Source organism: Colletes gigas, unplaced genomic scaffold (genome assembly GCF_013123115.1).
Source record: "Colletes gigas isolate AHSC1104 unplaced genomic scaffold, ASM1312311v1 Colletes_gigas_Sc00001, whole genome shotgun sequence".
Classification (NCBI taxonomy): Eukaryota; Metazoa; Arthropoda; class Insecta; order Hymenoptera; family Colletidae; genus Colletes; species Colletes gigas.
Genome location: NW_025106630.1, coordinates 8,865,721 through 8,882,497, shown reverse-complemented (window position 1 = coordinate 8,882,497; position 16,777 = coordinate 8,865,721). Strand labels below are relative to the sequence as shown.

At 50.4% G+C, this 16,777-nt stretch overlaps 1 protein-coding gene across 1 annotated transcript in view; it reads left to right on the top strand.

Moving 5' to 3' along the window:
- Positions 1–396: 396 nt before the first annotated feature.
- The window catches only part of LOC122396797 (protein dachsous), a 71,067-nt gene continuing 54,686 nt past the window's right edge, over positions 397–16,777 (top strand). Inside the window, exons 1-3 of the mRNA XM_043395483.1 lie at positions 397–432; positions 1,353–1,533; positions 7,727–8,203. Of these exons, the coding sequence (XP_043251418.1) occupies positions 397–432; positions 1,353–1,533; positions 7,727–8,203 (694 nt within the window). The remainder of the gene's footprint in view (positions 433–1,352; positions 1,534–7,726; positions 8,204–16,777) is intronic.

Here is a 16,777-nt window from a genome sequence, read left to right as displayed (position 1 = left end):
CGCGAACGCGAGATTAAACGGTGGCTAACGCGAATGATTAACGAAGACGCGTCGACGACAGGCAAAAGGGATCGAAGACCATCGACGCGGTATTACCGTTCGACGATCGTTCATTAGCACCCGGATCGTACGAACAAGAGCGAAACCAGACGGGGCCCGCTTTTTCTATCGTTCCTTTTGAATTTTTCAAATCACTCCACGGAAAGGAATAGCGAATTCCACGGCCGGTTCGAGGGGGGATCAACAAATTTCTTTCCGTCCGCGGTCGACGCGTTCCTTTTTTTCGTTTTTTTTTTCTTCCTTCCTCTTCTTCTTTAGAGTCTTTAACCTTTTTCTCGTGGCCTGGGCCGCTCGTCCGGGAGACTAGGGGCCCCAGCGAGCCGCAGATACCACGCAATGCCTCTTCAAGGTGGCAACAGTGTTGGCGGGAAAGTTATTCGACCGGCTGCCAGTAAATCATTCTTCGCGGACTCCTGCTTTATTATCTGCTGTCTCTCTCGCGTTCGGACGCAGCCTCCGTCGCCTCCTTTTTGTCTTTCCTCGCCTTTCTCGATCGGGCTTCTCTCTCGGACCGCGGATGGTATGTTCGAGCGCTTGTTCGCCGAGGAAAACCCATGAATAAGTTACATCGCGATTCTCGTAACTTTCAACGCTTAATCGCGCTCCCCGTCGCCGTCTTTCAGAATTTCTGACCGGTAGCCACCGAATCCGCGCCATCGATCATCGATCGCGCCTCCGCGCTTTCTTCAAACTCGATTCTTTAATTCGCTGGTCCACAAAATTTCGTACCAGCTAATACACGCGACATCTAGGGATCTTTAAACGTTTGTCTTCGTTGTCTTCGGTGGAAAAAATTTAGGAAAGACATGGAGATTGAGAATAATAAAACAGTGAACCAAAGCGATCTTCGATGGTTCCGCGGGATGCAATCCATCGAGGATGAGAGGTGGCGATTCGTCGTCGCGTAAATAACAAGTGCTGGGAGCACGAAGGCGTCCATCACCGCCCCCGCGTCCGTCGTTATAACGTCCCCGGATCCTCTCCGGGGGAGGTGGGCCACTCCTGAATTAGTCACCCGGTCCGCCATTTACGAGCGGGACCACCTTCCCTGACGATCCGCGGGTATCCCGTTTCAGGAACGTCGAACGAAATTAAACAAATCGCTTCGGAGGACCGCGGGGACCCCGTAGAAGGCCGCGGACGGTTTTCGGGGGCTCCTTGCTCGTGAATCCCCGCGTTGTTAATCGATACCCTCGAGTTCTGCGCGCGTCCCCCTGTTTATTCAACCCGCGTCGACACCCGGCAATTACTTAACGACGCGACGATTAATTTGAAAATGTCGACCGTTTCAGGTGCAGGCGACCGACCCCGATTGCGGCGTCAACGCCATGGTGAATTACACGCTAGCCGCGGGCAGGGTGGAGACGGAACAGCTGATGGTGCGCAGCGACACAGGTGACATTTGCGTCAGAACGCCCTTGGACAGGGAAACGGCCCCGTACTTGGAGATACCCGTCATCGCCACCGACAGAGGTAAGCGTCTTTGAATTATATCCCAGAAAGTTTCATAAGTAATAACTAAACAAATTTATTAAAAATCATAAAACGAACTTTTGAGAAAAATCGAGAGGGGGTGCTGAAATTTTTACATTCTCCTCTTATGTATTTTGTTCTATATAACCACTTTAAAATAATAATATCGTGGTATTTTCTTAGAGGGTGCATCTAAATTCTTTGTCACTTCAAGGGGGTGCAAAGTCGAGTGCAAAGGGTTAAATTTCGTTTTATGAAATTGTTGCGTAGCCCATCTCTCTCGATGGAGTGTCTTCCACGGTTGGATAGGATGAAGTAATCGGTTCTATTCATCCGTTCCGATTACCGCCTCTCTTTCCCTCTTCTGCGTCGACCATAAGTCGTAATACCTCCCAACGAATTCCACCGTTTTTCTTCGCGTTAATCCCCGTCGCGACAGTTTCTTACCGCGGAACAGGTATTTTAGCGCGTGAATTTCCAAGAATCCTTGGACCTTTTAAATTCCCGTTCGCCCCGACGATTCACTTCGATCCGCGGAGGGCGAATTAAACGCTCCGGCTCCCGACAACATCCGAAGCAAATTGTCTCGCGCAATTATTTCACGTGGTCAGCGTCAACGCGTTTTAAGAATGTCTCCGGATAGCCCGACCTTCGGGGAATTTACCCGGGATTAGGTTTCTAAGTCACGTAACCTTCGGATGTTTCAATGATGCTTGTTCTCAGAGATCGAAATAACGCAATTATCTTCGAGTTGCTCGGAGTACGACGTGGTGTGTTAAGAAGTTGTAAAAAGGAGGTGGCGCGATCTCGAAGAATATGACTGCCCCCCCGTTCGATAATAATACAATTATTTCACGGGGCGTTGGGGGAAAAAGTGTCGTGGTATCGGGACCGTTGAACTCACGGAGGTATCTCGTAACTTTCGCCCGATACGTCGATCGATTAGCGTTGGCGTACCCGTAACGAATCTTCCGTGACCAAAATAGGAGCCCGTAAAGAAGCGACCGCGCGAACAATGCTTTTCCTCGGTCTTATCTCTCTCGCGGCGGCGAGGTGAGAGACGCAGAAACGAGAACGAAGAAGAAACCACGGCGTGGCGCGACACACACGGTGGAAACGTGGCAACGGGAAGAAAAAGAAACGACCGCGGGAGCCGGCGTCGGTGGAACGGGGGAAGAGAGCCTAGCTATCACCGCGCCAGGATCTAGTAGCCCTATAATGGGGTGTATGATTTATGTCGCCGGTGTACGCGGTGTGTGCCCATTTTCAACAGTCTCCAGGCTGCCCTTACCAACCTAAGGACAATGACTGAAGTCCATTGATCCGCTGGAAGGTCGTCGTTCACCCCTTGCGTCAGGTAGCCTTTATCGTCCCCCATCGAGGAACCTTCGAAACTCACGGGGAAGGTGTCTACCCCATTTTCTCATTTTCTAGAGCCTCCAGAATGGCCTGGAAAGGTTCAGGAGATTGACGATCTTATGGAAAACTCGAACGAATGCATCAGAGGCGCCAGTCACATTGAAAAAGTGGTAGACCAGGAAACGGTGTTAACCCTTTGACTACTAAAAGCGCCTGTGAGCGTTCAACCTGTTCAAAGTTTCCCGCGTCAAAATCGACCGTAGTCGAAGGGTTAATAGGGTAATTAGAGCCCGGAACGGAAGTGGTGGGAAAAGGAGAGGCCCGTGGACCGAGTAGCAGAGGAGTAAAGGCAGGGGAAGGTCTATTGTTGGGCCTCACGCCGTTTTGCAAACAGCAGAACTCCGGTCCATAATTGTCGCTCGTTATCGATACGATTGTTCGGTGTGCTACCAGGCTCACCGACACCATCGGCACAATAGTACCGCTCGGATATGACGGGAGAGCAGCGCGCGTACCACGCGAGCCGGCTTCGCGTGATTTATACCACCTGCTGACGACTCAGGACGTCGACCGAGCTAACTCGAACACCCCACGGGCTACCCAGGTACTCGAGTGTAAGATTACTAGCCACGAAATCGACATCCACGTAGCCTCGCGATTGCTATGCCCCGACGAAAACCTCGATCGACGTTTATCAGGAAAATTCTCTGCGTACGGTACATCCTTGGACGTATGCTGACGTTCACGATAAACGGCAAGATTTTATGCCGGATAGATCCACCGAACCAGTCGAGCGACTAATGCTCGGGGCTGAAATATCTTACCAGTCGATGACATAAGCCTTCTCCAAATAACACTAACGCGTTTCTTGTCGATGCTCTGTGAGATTTTTGGGAGTGAAATGGAACTGAACGTCACATGATTCGAGCTCGTTTCATGGTTGATCAGAAGATCTTACAAACACTGGTCTCGTAAAGAAATAACCAAAAATTTAAATATAGTAATTTCCAGTCGATAGGGAACAGAGAGAGCAACGGATAGTCTAAACGTGCTATTCTATCGCGCTAATGGTGTCGGATAACGGCAGAGCCAGGCTGATAATTATTGCCTGCTAGTGGCCTCGCTTTGAATCGAGCCAGAGATCCGCGAATGGCTGGACGATACGCGGATAGACTTTCTTCGGAGCCACTTTGTTCGAGCGTAGAAGCGACCGGATGAGCTGTTGCTAGACACTGGACGCCGGCCCCTGGGGTATTCGATGGCCAACGCCGCGAATAATAAATTTCGAACGACCGCTGGCGCGATGCGGAATCCGAAAAACGCGCGTCGAATTTCATCCTCGCGATATCTCGAAATGTCTACCGAAACGTCTTCTTTCGGAATCAATCGGAGTATCTTTTCCACAACTTCGAGGAAATCTCCTGGAAAATATTTTTCTTTATACCCCGCGTTTAATCACCTTAGAAACGCAAACGTCCACAGCACCGGTTTCGCGATGCATTTATATCCGAACGAGTGACAAATCCACTCTGCATAAATCCTAGCTCTCGTCAAAACAAAACTAGTAGCTACCATCTCTTATATTCAAACACCCGACTTCGTCAAACTATTAACCAACTTTCCTCCAACCACTATAGTTTATCTCACCAACTGTAAATCAACGTTTATTCCGAAGATCCCTCGAACAAGGGTTTCAAGACCATAATTTTATTATACGCAAGAAGCAATAGCGTTGAATCTTGCCCAGGATTTTGTCACCCTAAACGCGTTTACTCCGGAGGAGCCTGGGACGAGGAAACGAACAACGTCGGGGGATTTCGGTTCCGGGTGTCGCCTGTGATGTTGACGAAACAGGGACCAAGGCTCGATGTTATCTTCTTTCTGGAAATTGCGCATTACGTGGCGTACATGCGAAACGGTTCGCGCATCTTGATGCACGTCCTACGATCAACGTGCAGAAATACAAAGAAAGGCGCGGCCCGGAGTTGCGGCAACTTCCTGAAAGCCACGGGACGACACTGGCGGTGACTTTATTGACACCGTCGTCATAAATCTTTCGGACTTAACTCCCACCGACGATCATTGTCCGGGCGCATTTTTCCGCGTTTCAGTTTCGTTCCGAGGGCTTGTCAGCGCGGCGGTTTTAAAAACTCGATGGGAACCTTATCGCGGCCGGATCGCCCGTCGGATAACACGACCGCTATCAGGGCCCTACCCAGCCAGTTTTACTCCCGTTGCAACAATAATGTCGAGTAGATTCCCTTCTTCCCATGAAATAGAAATTTCGAGTCTCGAGATTTTTGTTACCTCGTTGAAATTCGTTACCTCAACGTCTCGACACCAGAGGGCTACGCTCTTGTCTTTCTCGCAAGTGCTCAATCTCAATCTCGACTGAGTTATATTACTTAACGTCGATTTTTACCAAATTGGTAAATTTCCTTTAATTACAATTGACATATTTTATACGATATTAGTTTAAACTCGTCCAGAGGTCCCAATGATCCACTTGGGGGTTAAATTAAAAATTTAAAAAATAGCTTTGAAGTGAGGTGGTTGAGCACCGCTGAGATGGACCGGGGCCGCATAAATCTTGCGGGGGCACCGTATCCTCTGCCGGTTGAACGTCGAAAAGGACTTGTCCCGGGGACGATCGACCGCGTGAAATTAAAAGGGGTCGGTGGGCCTAAGACTTGCGGGGCTATCGGGATACGCGTCGCGGTGTCGTTGACCCTCGGGGCGCGTCCCAGGAAGCGCGGCATCCTTCGGCAACACGGCGATATCCGCGTCTCGGATGCTCGGTTTTATTCGATCGTTAATTTGATCGATCTTCGAGGGCCGGATGCGCGTGGAATGTCGGTGGATCGTTTCGGTCGTGTAGAGGAGAGCGGGAACGAAGAGGGGGAGAGGGGGGGGGGGGGGACGTCTGACGACGGAGTGGAGCGGCTCGATAGAGAAATTAGGGGTGCATTTCTTCGAAGGGAATTCGCGTGGCCGAGTATCGCAGAGGCCCCAGAAGATCGGCATTTCGATACCTCGAAGTCGTACGGAAGATGCCACGACGAGGAGAGACGGCCGAAGGGTTCGTCGTTCTTTTCGGTCCTCCGGTCGAAGGGACAGGGAGAAGGGAAGAGGCGAACGGTGAGACGCGTGGGGAGGGAGAAGCGGGGAAACGTGGGGGGAAGGTGGGGCCCTCTGGGCCCTTGACGCATGACTCCAATGACACTCGTGCCTATAAATCTCGTCGCGCTCCGAGGTCCGCGCCGGCCGAGTCCATATATTACTATGAGTTACGGGTGTAAACCGTTTAAACATCGGATTACCCGTTTTACATACTGTCTTTAATATTAACACTTGCGTCGGGATTCGCCTAAATCAGCTCGGGCAACCAGGAGCCCCGCGTTATCGCGTTCTCGCGCCCTCCTCGCCTCGCGGCCGCGTCAGCGTCGATTAATTAATCCCTGGCCACCGTCCGGGTTCGACGAAAGGAAGAGGAATCGCTGTGCAAGCGCGATTAGGCCCCGACGAATAACGTGATTTACGGATACCGATCGTTGGGGGAGCGTTATTACTTCCCTCGTCGGACCGTATATCACTCGTCCACGGATCGGGGCGATACTTTAACGCGCGAACGAAATTATCAGACGACTTTCTCCCATTCTTTTCGATCCTCCTCGACCGAACAACAAAGTATGCTCGCGGTTTGCCAGCCGGGCCTTACAGGCCAGGAAGAAACATCGGTCTTGGGGTTGGCCTGGTAGCATGAGAAACCAGACCAGACTCTTACAATTGCCTTACCTCGCAAGCTTCGAGTGTAATTTTACAGTAGTTTCTATATCAAGCAGAATAATGATAATGATAATAATCTGTATTAGACTTTAAACGAGCAATTAAGGAATCGTAATCGTAGCGCCTAACTAGGTTAACCCCACTTGTGTCAGACGCTTCAGTAGACACGAGATCACGCCGTCGTACACTTAGTCTAACGACAAAGATTGCTATACTTCGTATCTTAACAAACTGACCACTTCCAAAATTGAAAGGGGAAACAATGGTGGGACGTGATTCCGTTGCAACTGTAACTTGGATCGTGCAACGATCGATTAATTATTCCTCCGCTGATTGTAACGTCGCAACGACCGATCTTTATTATCTCTATATTGATCGATCGATCCTTGCGTGAAATTGCGGTCGAAAACCGTGGCGGGCAGAAAAGAAGAGCGGCGTTGAGCCAAGTCTCGCTCCGGAGAGATTCCTCTCGCTTGAAATATTACCCCGAGCGCATTACCCTGCACCGGGGGTGTAAGAACTCTTCGCGTCGACACAGAGGCGCGGGCGCGCAAAAAGAGAGAAACACCATAAACTCGTCGAAATAACGGGCAGGGAAGGAGACGGTGAAAGCAGAAAGTGAAAGAGAAAAAACGGAAGGAATGAAGTTTGCCGCGCGGGGAACAGAGAGAGAGAGAGAGGCGAAAAGGTGGTACGGAGTCTGATTGGCTCCGAAAAAAGGCAACGGCACGGGGCGGTGGTGATTTATGTCGACCGGCTCCGAGAGTCACCGTAGATTCGTTCTCTACGTCGGCTAATACCCCGACATTATTTGGCTCGATAAGAGGATTTCGCGCAAGAATGAAATAAACATAATCGCTAGGGGTCGCACTTCTGGTCCCCCGAGACGCGCGTCCAGTTCTACATACAGTGCTTCCCAACTTCCCCCCTGTCACACGTTGAGCCTCTAATCTTGTTCGAAAAATCCCTGACGACTGGATGAAATTCAAATAATAAATTCCGCGTAAGAAGATATTGTTATTTATCGAAAAATCTAATCCTGTTGCAGGTGGCCTGAGCACCGTGGCCATCGTGAGGGTCCAAGTGACGGACGTCAACGACAACCGTCCGGTCTTCGAGCCGCGAAAGTACAACGTCACCCTGAAGAGCGACAGCCCGATACAGGGGCCGATTTTGAGGCTCGTTGCCACGGATCTGGACGCTGGACTGTTCGGACAAGTCGCGTACAGGATCACGAACGGAAACGAGGCGGGAGTGTTTCACATAGATCGCAACACCGGCGAGCTGCAAGTGGCCAGGCCGAGCTTGTTGTCTCGATCGCACCTACACCAGCTGAACGTGACTGCAACGGATGCTGCTGGCCTGAAGAGCATCATGGACGCAGAAGTTCGAATCACCACGTCCTCCCCTGGACACAGGATCGCCAGCTGCGAGAAACCACGCTACACGGTCACGGTTAAGGAAACCGTACCGCAGAACAGCATCGTAGGAGGCGTGAAGGACGCTGGTGCGTCTTCGTCGTCAGGTAAGTCCCGATACGTTGATAAAAGATAAATGTTCGATTGAGAAGGAAGCTCGAAATCACTCTTTGGAAGTATGGGGATTTTAGTAGGATTCGTTTAGTAGGTGACTTGACCTTCCATTACGAAATTTAAAAAACTGAATCCCTATCACGCGAGGATCGTAATGGCGAAAAGATCGTGTCGTTTGGAGGATTTTCAGTGGTCCGTTGCGTCGGATCGGGGCCTCGAAAAGTACGATTGTCGGACGGTGGCCAGCGAATGCATCGGAAACGTATTCCACGCGCGGCGTTACCGCGTTAGCATAGTCGCGTCACGAGAAAACTGGCGGCGACGTAGCGAACGCCCACGTGTTGGTGTACGTGCAACTACGTCGAGGGCCCAGGGCCCGCGCGATCGTATACGTGGAGACAGAGCCCGGGTATCCTGTATCCCTCTTTCTTCTGTCGACGGGGGAACCGACGGCATGTAAATCATACGAGGGAGTCTATTGTGCGCGCAATGGCTGCGAGGAACGCGGTATCCGTTTCGACGGGACGCTAGCCCCTCGGGATGTTTCGACAAACACTCCAACGTGGATTCCGTTGCTGGAATCCACCGGAGATTACGTTACGTTACGCATTATGTAATTAGGAATCCGCTAAAGATCCTCGAGCAAACAAGATTTGTAGATTTAGTCACTTTGGATAGTTCGAGGATTAGTTGAGTAGAATAAAATGCAGACGGTAGGGAGTTCGTGACGCGAGGCTTTGGAATCGAGCATCCCGGACGAAAGATTAGGATAAGCACAAGGTAGTACACCCACAAACTTGGGTTTGGATTGTCGCCACGATACCGAGTTGCAAGCCCATATGTATTCACACTGGTTACAGGCCTCTTTGTACGTCTACCTGTTTCAGCTACAACAGAGCTCGAATTGATGTAGTCGCTTTGCAACTCCCACTGAGAGAACGGTCATGCTACCAAGAATGTTTAGGCCACGACGTGAATTTGCTTCTTTAGTGACTTGGGTATCGTACGGAGAGAAGGTTCGAATATTCATCCTGTTGCAGACTAAGTTTCTATTTTCAATATGAGCAACCATAACTAGCAAAGACTATCCTGCAACAACCCAGGTTCCAAATTCTCGTCTTCCTCCAATAGACGATCATTGTACTGTGCGTCGGTGAGAAGTTGGCAAGTGAAAGGAATGCGTTCGAAACCACGAGAGGGGGGCGATAGGTGGCGCTATCGACGCACTCCCCTATCTCGCTGGCTTACCCCAGGGAGGTCAGAAAATGTATCGTCGGGGCGAAACAGGTGGGCCACGCGCGGGTGGAGGAAACGTAAGGTCCTGGACGGGGGAGAGGACGCGAAGGAGGGTAAGGTCGCGGATCCAGGGAGGGTTGGGTGAGCCTAAGAGGGGATCGGCGAAGGCGGGAGAGGTACGTATCCGTGTTTCCACACTGGTGGTACATCCGATGCAAGATACGGCGCGTCACGACCTGCGCTCACCGCGCCATATACCCGATGCACCGTGTAAAGTGTCTCGTGGCGTATCGACCGGCACGGTTCGCTACGTTATAGGCTCGAGAATGGTGGATAGTTTACACGGTGGTGCCTTACCGGTGGTCGTATTGTTCGCCCGCCATGGCCCGCATATGCAGCCTGTTGCATATCAATGCGCGAACCTCGAGTGTGTTCGACCCTCTCTCTCTCTCTCTCTCTATCTCTCTTTCGCTCCCATTCTTTCTCCGTTGGTCGTTCTGGCCGCTCCGGGACGGACGGATCTCTTCTTTCGCGGAGCGCTCGATCGTCCTGCGTTCCGTTCGTCTCTCTTTCTTCGCCGCGTTCCTTCGCACGCGATCGCCAACGGAGGAGAGGGCTCCGCGGAGGAAACGTAGGCCGCGATATCTACCGGGGTTAAAAAGTATCCTGACCCCGATTCGCGGGGCGAGCTCCGGGCCGCCTCGTTGTCGCGAAACGCCCGGATAAGCCACAGGACACAAAATGACCGAGTGGTTATTTATTCAACCGGCGTCATAATAAATAGATCGACTGAGCGCTCATAGGTGCCAGTATATAGCAGTCAAAGGGTATCGAAGCAGTTTGTTTAATTTCGAGGAGGACGGGGCTTCCGAAAGGAAAGTCACGACTCGATTTCGGACGTAATCGGACGTTGATAGGGACTTAACGGTGGTAACGCAAGCTCGAAAGGGTGTCGGGTTTCGCGGCGAAAGTCGTCGTTCCCGTAGAGATCGGATCGATCGGGGCGATTTCGGGATCGGGGCACGGTGAATCGGCCACGCGTCCGCGCGGGGAACCTGTTCGCGCGGAAGATCGGGCACTGGCTGGCACTCGGGCCCACAATATTTGACACACGGCAGCCAATCAGATTATCAGATTAAAGTCGGACGGGCGGCTCTCGGGGACCCCGGGATCGTCGGCACAGGTGCGATTCGTTTTGCGAGAGAGAGCGTACCGCGACACCTGTTTCGATACGGTATGACGCGTCACGAACGACGCCCGATTCGTTCCGCGCACGGGACGCGCGGCGTGTAACGCTCTTCCCCCCCATCCCGGTCCCTATCGAAAATTTTCGAAGCAGCTACGGGGGCACATTTGCATAATTATTGCCACGATGATGGTTCGCGTCGCGGCGTTAACTCCGAATTCATTAATTTCGTATTTATCGCGGAACATCGAGCCGGGGCGTTATCAGATCGTCGTACCGAAAAACCAGCGCCGGAAGACGTTACCGCCAGCTTTACGAGCACCTGTTCCGATAAAGCTGACAGGAACGCTCTCCTCTGGAAATAACGAAAAACAGCGCCGGGTCGTTACGCGGGGCGCGCGAATCGTCGAAAAACCGAAGGGGCCAGTTAAAAAGCAACGTAGACGAACGCCTTATTGGGCGGCCGGGCCCCGGAGATCGCGCACGGACGGACGACCGCACGATCCTTCCATAAAACCTGGCGACAAAGTGAGGAACGCGCTTCATTTTACGTCCGAGTTTATGGTACCTGACGGACGGGGGGACCCAGAAGGGGGACAGGGGAATCGTCGCGACGACTAGAGACGACCAGTTTTATCTTATCCGCGAAACGACCGGCCGCTCCCAAGTTTTCTCGATCCCGAGCTTTCGATCGCGAAGGTGTCCTGCGATCCTGGCCAGCGCGACGTTTCCAAACAGCCGTCCCTGGAATTCGAGCGTAATTCTTCGCCCTTTCGTTCCCAGATCATTTCAAAATCGCCGGGAGGAAATATTTGTTTGCGTCGTCGGGAGATAATCGGGTTTTGGAAACCACGAGTGCCCTCGACCAGCGTTTTTAGAAATGGTCAATTTTAATATTTCAATGATATTAGAAGAAACGTGAAAGAGATTCATCGCAACGATACAGGAAAGGATTCAGGTCGATGCTATTTACATTGATTCCCGTAAATCGCTCTTTCGATACTTCATCGAGTCCTCCCATAATTTAATTTCGACCTCTTAAGATTCATGGTATACTCGGTGGAATAAATGTAGTGACTCTCGTAAAAGCAGTGGGGCGCCAAGGCGATACAGCCATAAATTATCGTTTCGGAACCGCGCCTAGAAAACCTTTTCACACCTGTTAATTAAAACTTATTAAAGCTGAATTATCGAAGTATCCCGGGGAAAAATATTTATCTGCATGTTTCACGTCTTGCAAACGCGTACGAATATTAATTTGATAACGTAACACCGATCGATCTAAACGACTGATTGTACATTCTAGTTTGAAGTATTAAAGTGATAGAAATATTCTATTCAATAATTTTGTATATGCAATCGTATCGCCGCGGTGAAAATAATTTCTTGCTGTAGAAAAGATGTGATTCACCACCCATAAAATAACTTGTGAATATGTGTGTTTTAAGCAAAATTGTTTCCTTAGAAAGTTGATCGAAGCTCCAGAGTATCCGTCTTATCGAAGCCTATGTAAAATTCTCACAGGTGTGAAAAGGTTTTTTAGGCGCGGTCCTCGAACGATAATTTATGACTATATCGTCTCGACTCCCCGCTGTGTATACGAGAGTCGCAATATTTGATCCACCAAATATACCATGAATCTCAAAAGTCCTGTGTTTAGGTAAACGGTATCGAGAACTGTTCTCTGCATACAGGAAATTCAGAGAAGCCATCTCTATTTATTCAAGAGTCCTCTTTCATACCATTTGCACAAAGCATTACATTGGTACTGGATCGATCGCTGCAACTTCGCAACATCGATTGAACACCCCATTTCCTGGGCTACCGGATATCAAACTGGTCCAGAAGAGATGGACTCTGGGACCTAGCGATTCGTAGGCGTAATCCGTTGATCCTCGAGAGCCCGGAATTCCTCTCACACGCTTACGTAATCCCAAAGGCGATAAGATAATCCATCCCCCCTGGTGAAAGGGTTGGTAACGAGATCGAATTACTCTGTGGATTCCCAAGGAACGATACCAGTCGATGGAGCGTTTGGTGGTTTTCGTACCCTGGGATTCTTGTCCGGGGGAATGCGCCTCGAGTGGCGGTCGACGGAAGAGACGACGAGAGAGGGTTGGACCCCGCGAGACAAGAGAGCAGAACGAGAAAAAGACGGAGGAAGAAAGGAGGAGGAGGAGGTGGGCCGTCGTCGTCGTCGTCGAGGTCGCATAAATCGTCGCGAGTCGGATTCCGGGCAGCCGAACGCAAGCCGCCATTGTCCAGGACTTTTTGCCCCTCCCTCTCTCGCTCTCTCCACGGCGAGTGCTGCTGCCGCGGAGCTGCACTCTTTGCATACGCTTTAAATATCACCGCTCCGTTGGCTTTGAGGGCTCCCAGCACCACGTCTTTCCCTCTTATGCGCTCCTTTTCGATGGTACCGGCCGAACGCTGGGGCGGAGCAGACGGTCGACGTCCAAGGGAAGCCGAAACCAAACTCTTCCCTCGGTTTCTGCTCCCTTTGTGCCGCTCAGAACCGTCCACTTTCCGCCATCGCCGCTGCCACGTCGACTTCGATCCTAGTCTCGAGCTGACGCGCTAATCAAAAACCCTCGAACGAAGTCTCCACCCCCTGGAAGCATCTAAAACCCCCTTTTCATTGTACACACCCTCTTTGGGTCCTGTTTGTGCTGTATGATTTAAATTTGAATAAAATTTAATTAAAGCACAAATATGAGTGTTGTTATTTCCATCAAAGATCAAAAATATTCTGCAAGACTACGTAATCTGAAATTTATTTCTCTCAACGAGTCTCAACTTGAGAAGTAACTTTTCTAGTTCCCTTGGTGGTAAATCCTGTCACCAAAGAAGTAGTTTCTCTCCAAAAATCATTCCCAGGTTGAGCCGAACTGCCACTATTAAGTAGAATGTGCACGTCTGATCCGATATGGCAGACATCCGACTATCTAACAAAAGCAAACTATCGAGTAGAAACGACTTGTGAGCCAGTATATTATACCCAGGACGTTGATGTCGTAGCGTTTAAGAGACCGGAATATTGCGATCGGGGCTCTATTTATTTGCACGGGCATAAACTAGGAAATAATCGCTACCGCGAGTGTGCAATCATGGTAAACGAACGAGTTAACAAAGTTATTATGTCGATAACGATCCGGCGTTTCATCAATCCCTCGTAACTTTTCTAATTGGTCACAGGTAACAACGATTTCTATCGAGCGCCCCAGGGGTTTGATCGAACGTCGTCCGGTATTAACGCCTGTTTCGGAATAATTTGTAGATCGAATAAAAACGAGAGCCCGTGTGGCGTTATCGCGCGACACTCTCGATCTCGAGCGAACGATTTCGAGTTTTGGAAAACGACCTAAGCGGACCGGGGCTAATCTTATCCCGGCGACACATCGTTAGTCTTTAACGTATTTAACGACGACGCTATATAAAGATCAACGAGCAGTGGCGTCGTTCGACTGTGTCTATAAAGATAGACGGAGATATAATTCGGGGAATGTTACGACCACGGATAAAATTCGCCTGAACCCCCCTCTCGTTGGAGGTTCCTCCATCGATGGTTGAATTGAAACAAAAATTTATATTTATACTGGAAAATCTAATGCAATTATATATCACGTTTTGCTAGAAACCAGGTCTCGATACGAGACGTTTCTTATCTTTCTCGTGCTCGAACGTGAACGAGCCCGGTTCCAGAGCATTGTTCGGATATCCCGTCGAAAGAAACGACGTGGGAAACACATAAAATGTCATTAGTGTAAAGAATCTCGTGGCCGAGTGGCCGTGACACGTCCACGGGAGAGCAGAAAATTTGTGGGCCAGGAGTGCGATATAAAACGCGAAACGTCGTGGATAAAGCGGGGTCGGAATTCTCGTCGGTCGGAACAGGGATGACGCAAAAAGCAGGAGTTCTTTCCTACTCGAAGATGAAGTATTCCGGCGTCGTGACGCGGTCGATTCGCCGGGGTTCGTTCGGTCCCTCTGTTCCTTTTCCACTCCGATCCTCGGATCTTCCCTTCCTCCGATCGTGCGGACCCGTGCGCGCATCGTGCTTTCGCCGGACTTGCAAATTTCACCAGCCTCTTCGGGGTCCGTGGCTGCTGCCTTTGCATCCCGAGAACGAGCCAACGGACCCAACCTAAACCGAGCTGCGAGATCCGCAGGGAAAGATAGCGAGAGGAGTCTCTCTGCCACGGCAGGACGAATGCTCGCAGTCTGATTTGCGTAATTCCGTTCCTGGAATTTCGTGTCCCGTGCTACCGAGCCCCCTGCTCTCTTATTCCGAGAGAATAGCTGGATAGATAACAGAGACGGTATCCCATCGACAAGATTTTAAATTAAATTCAGTTCAAACAGGGAAACATATTTTTCTGCAGACCCTCGAAGTGCACCGTCTCGTAATATCCAGAGTAATTAGCAAACTATCGGACTCAAGAATAGGGAATTTGCCCAGTCAAGCACCACGGCAATTTATTACGATTATTAATCCTCGAACGAGGACCTCGCGCCAACGTTCGAAACAGACGTGGCCTAATCGTCGGGTCTCCCCAACCCGTTGATTCGTTACGAGGAATCATGAGAAAGTTCAGCCGGGTCCGTCCGCGCGTGAAATATTGCAACCACTTGACTCGCGGGCCGGCATAGAAATTTTCACAGTTCGTAAAGCAGGTACGCGAAGACGGTTTAATAACTCACAGGTGTGGCGAGCTCATTGTTCATCGCCGTTTAAGGCCCGACAGCCTCCGCCTCCCGGTAAACACGAAGTCGGCGCTCGTAAAACGTTGCGTTTTTTACTCCATCGGGCATCGAAACACTCGTGACTTTTTCAACGTTGCAATTTCAATTCGCTTTAGCAACGAGCCCCCTGCCCTCCGGGGCCCCCCGATCGAAACAAATTTCTGCGCAGCGCGCATCGATATGGCCGACCCGTTTCCACGCTCCGCGATATTAATCGTTCGAGTGCAACGAGTAGAAAAAACATGTCTACAAACGTTTCAAGAGTCTTCTATACGTGGTATACGAGAAGATCTCACACCTTATGGTTCAACCTGATTACCATACGGCGGTCAGTTGAGAAAATATTCTGAAATACTATAGATAGGTAGGGCAACTGTAATGTGAGTTGACTGTGGGAGGGATTGAAAAATCGACAGGGGGTGGGTGAACTTTATCGGCAAAAAAAAAAAAAATTTCAAATCGTTCTGGAAAAATTATTTTCAGTTGGAGGGGTCGAATACAATCATTTTTGGTGAATACACATACCCCCGAAATCCTGCTCAGTTTCGAGAAAAAAATTCCTCACCGAAAACACAATGTCTGATCAAGAATGCATATTCCCCTTAAATTTTCGGCGAAAAAAAAATATCAAATTGTTCTAGAAAAATTATTTTTGACTGTGGGGATGAATTGCAATTATTTTTGGTGAATTCACGTACCCATGAAATCCTGCTCAGTTTCGAGAAAAAAATTCCTTACTGAAAACACAATGTCTGAGCAAGAAATGTCTCTCCTGATTTGAAACGTATCGAATGGTTTGGATGGATTCTGGAGAGTCCATGGCGTCTCGAAAAGCTGCGAGCATGGCGTTCGAAGGTCCATGGGTGCTCTGTCGGGGTCGGGGGGTGTGCGTGCGAACATATAGATGCTTAGATAGGGCAGCGCTACGAGGCGCGATGAGAGCGAGCCGGGGCCCCGTTTCTCCGCGCGCTAGGGCCCTATGATGCGCCTTCCTCGACTCTTATCTCGCGCCTCGTTATCGCCGTTTACCATCTCACGGTCTAGAGAGCGGAGGGTCCTCTGTGCGCTCTCCGTGCATGCACGCGCTCCTCCATATATCTTTTTCTCGCTCTTCCTCCGATCCTTCGGCGATTCGATCCCCTTTCCCGTTTCAGCCCCCCCTGCCCCGCTCTCGCCGCCCTTGGAATTTCGAGGAAGGAGAATTACTGCGGGGTAATCCTAGATGAGATTGTCGGGGGCGGCGGGAGGGCGGTGGAAGGACGGCCAACGTAGGTGAGAAACGACGCGACGCTGTGTGTGGCGAAACTCTACACTCCCGTTCAATCATGCAGCGTCTAAATACGAAATTCTTGCAGTTCCTTTCTGCACCGCGGCCCGGCGGAATATTAGGATTCGCAGAAAG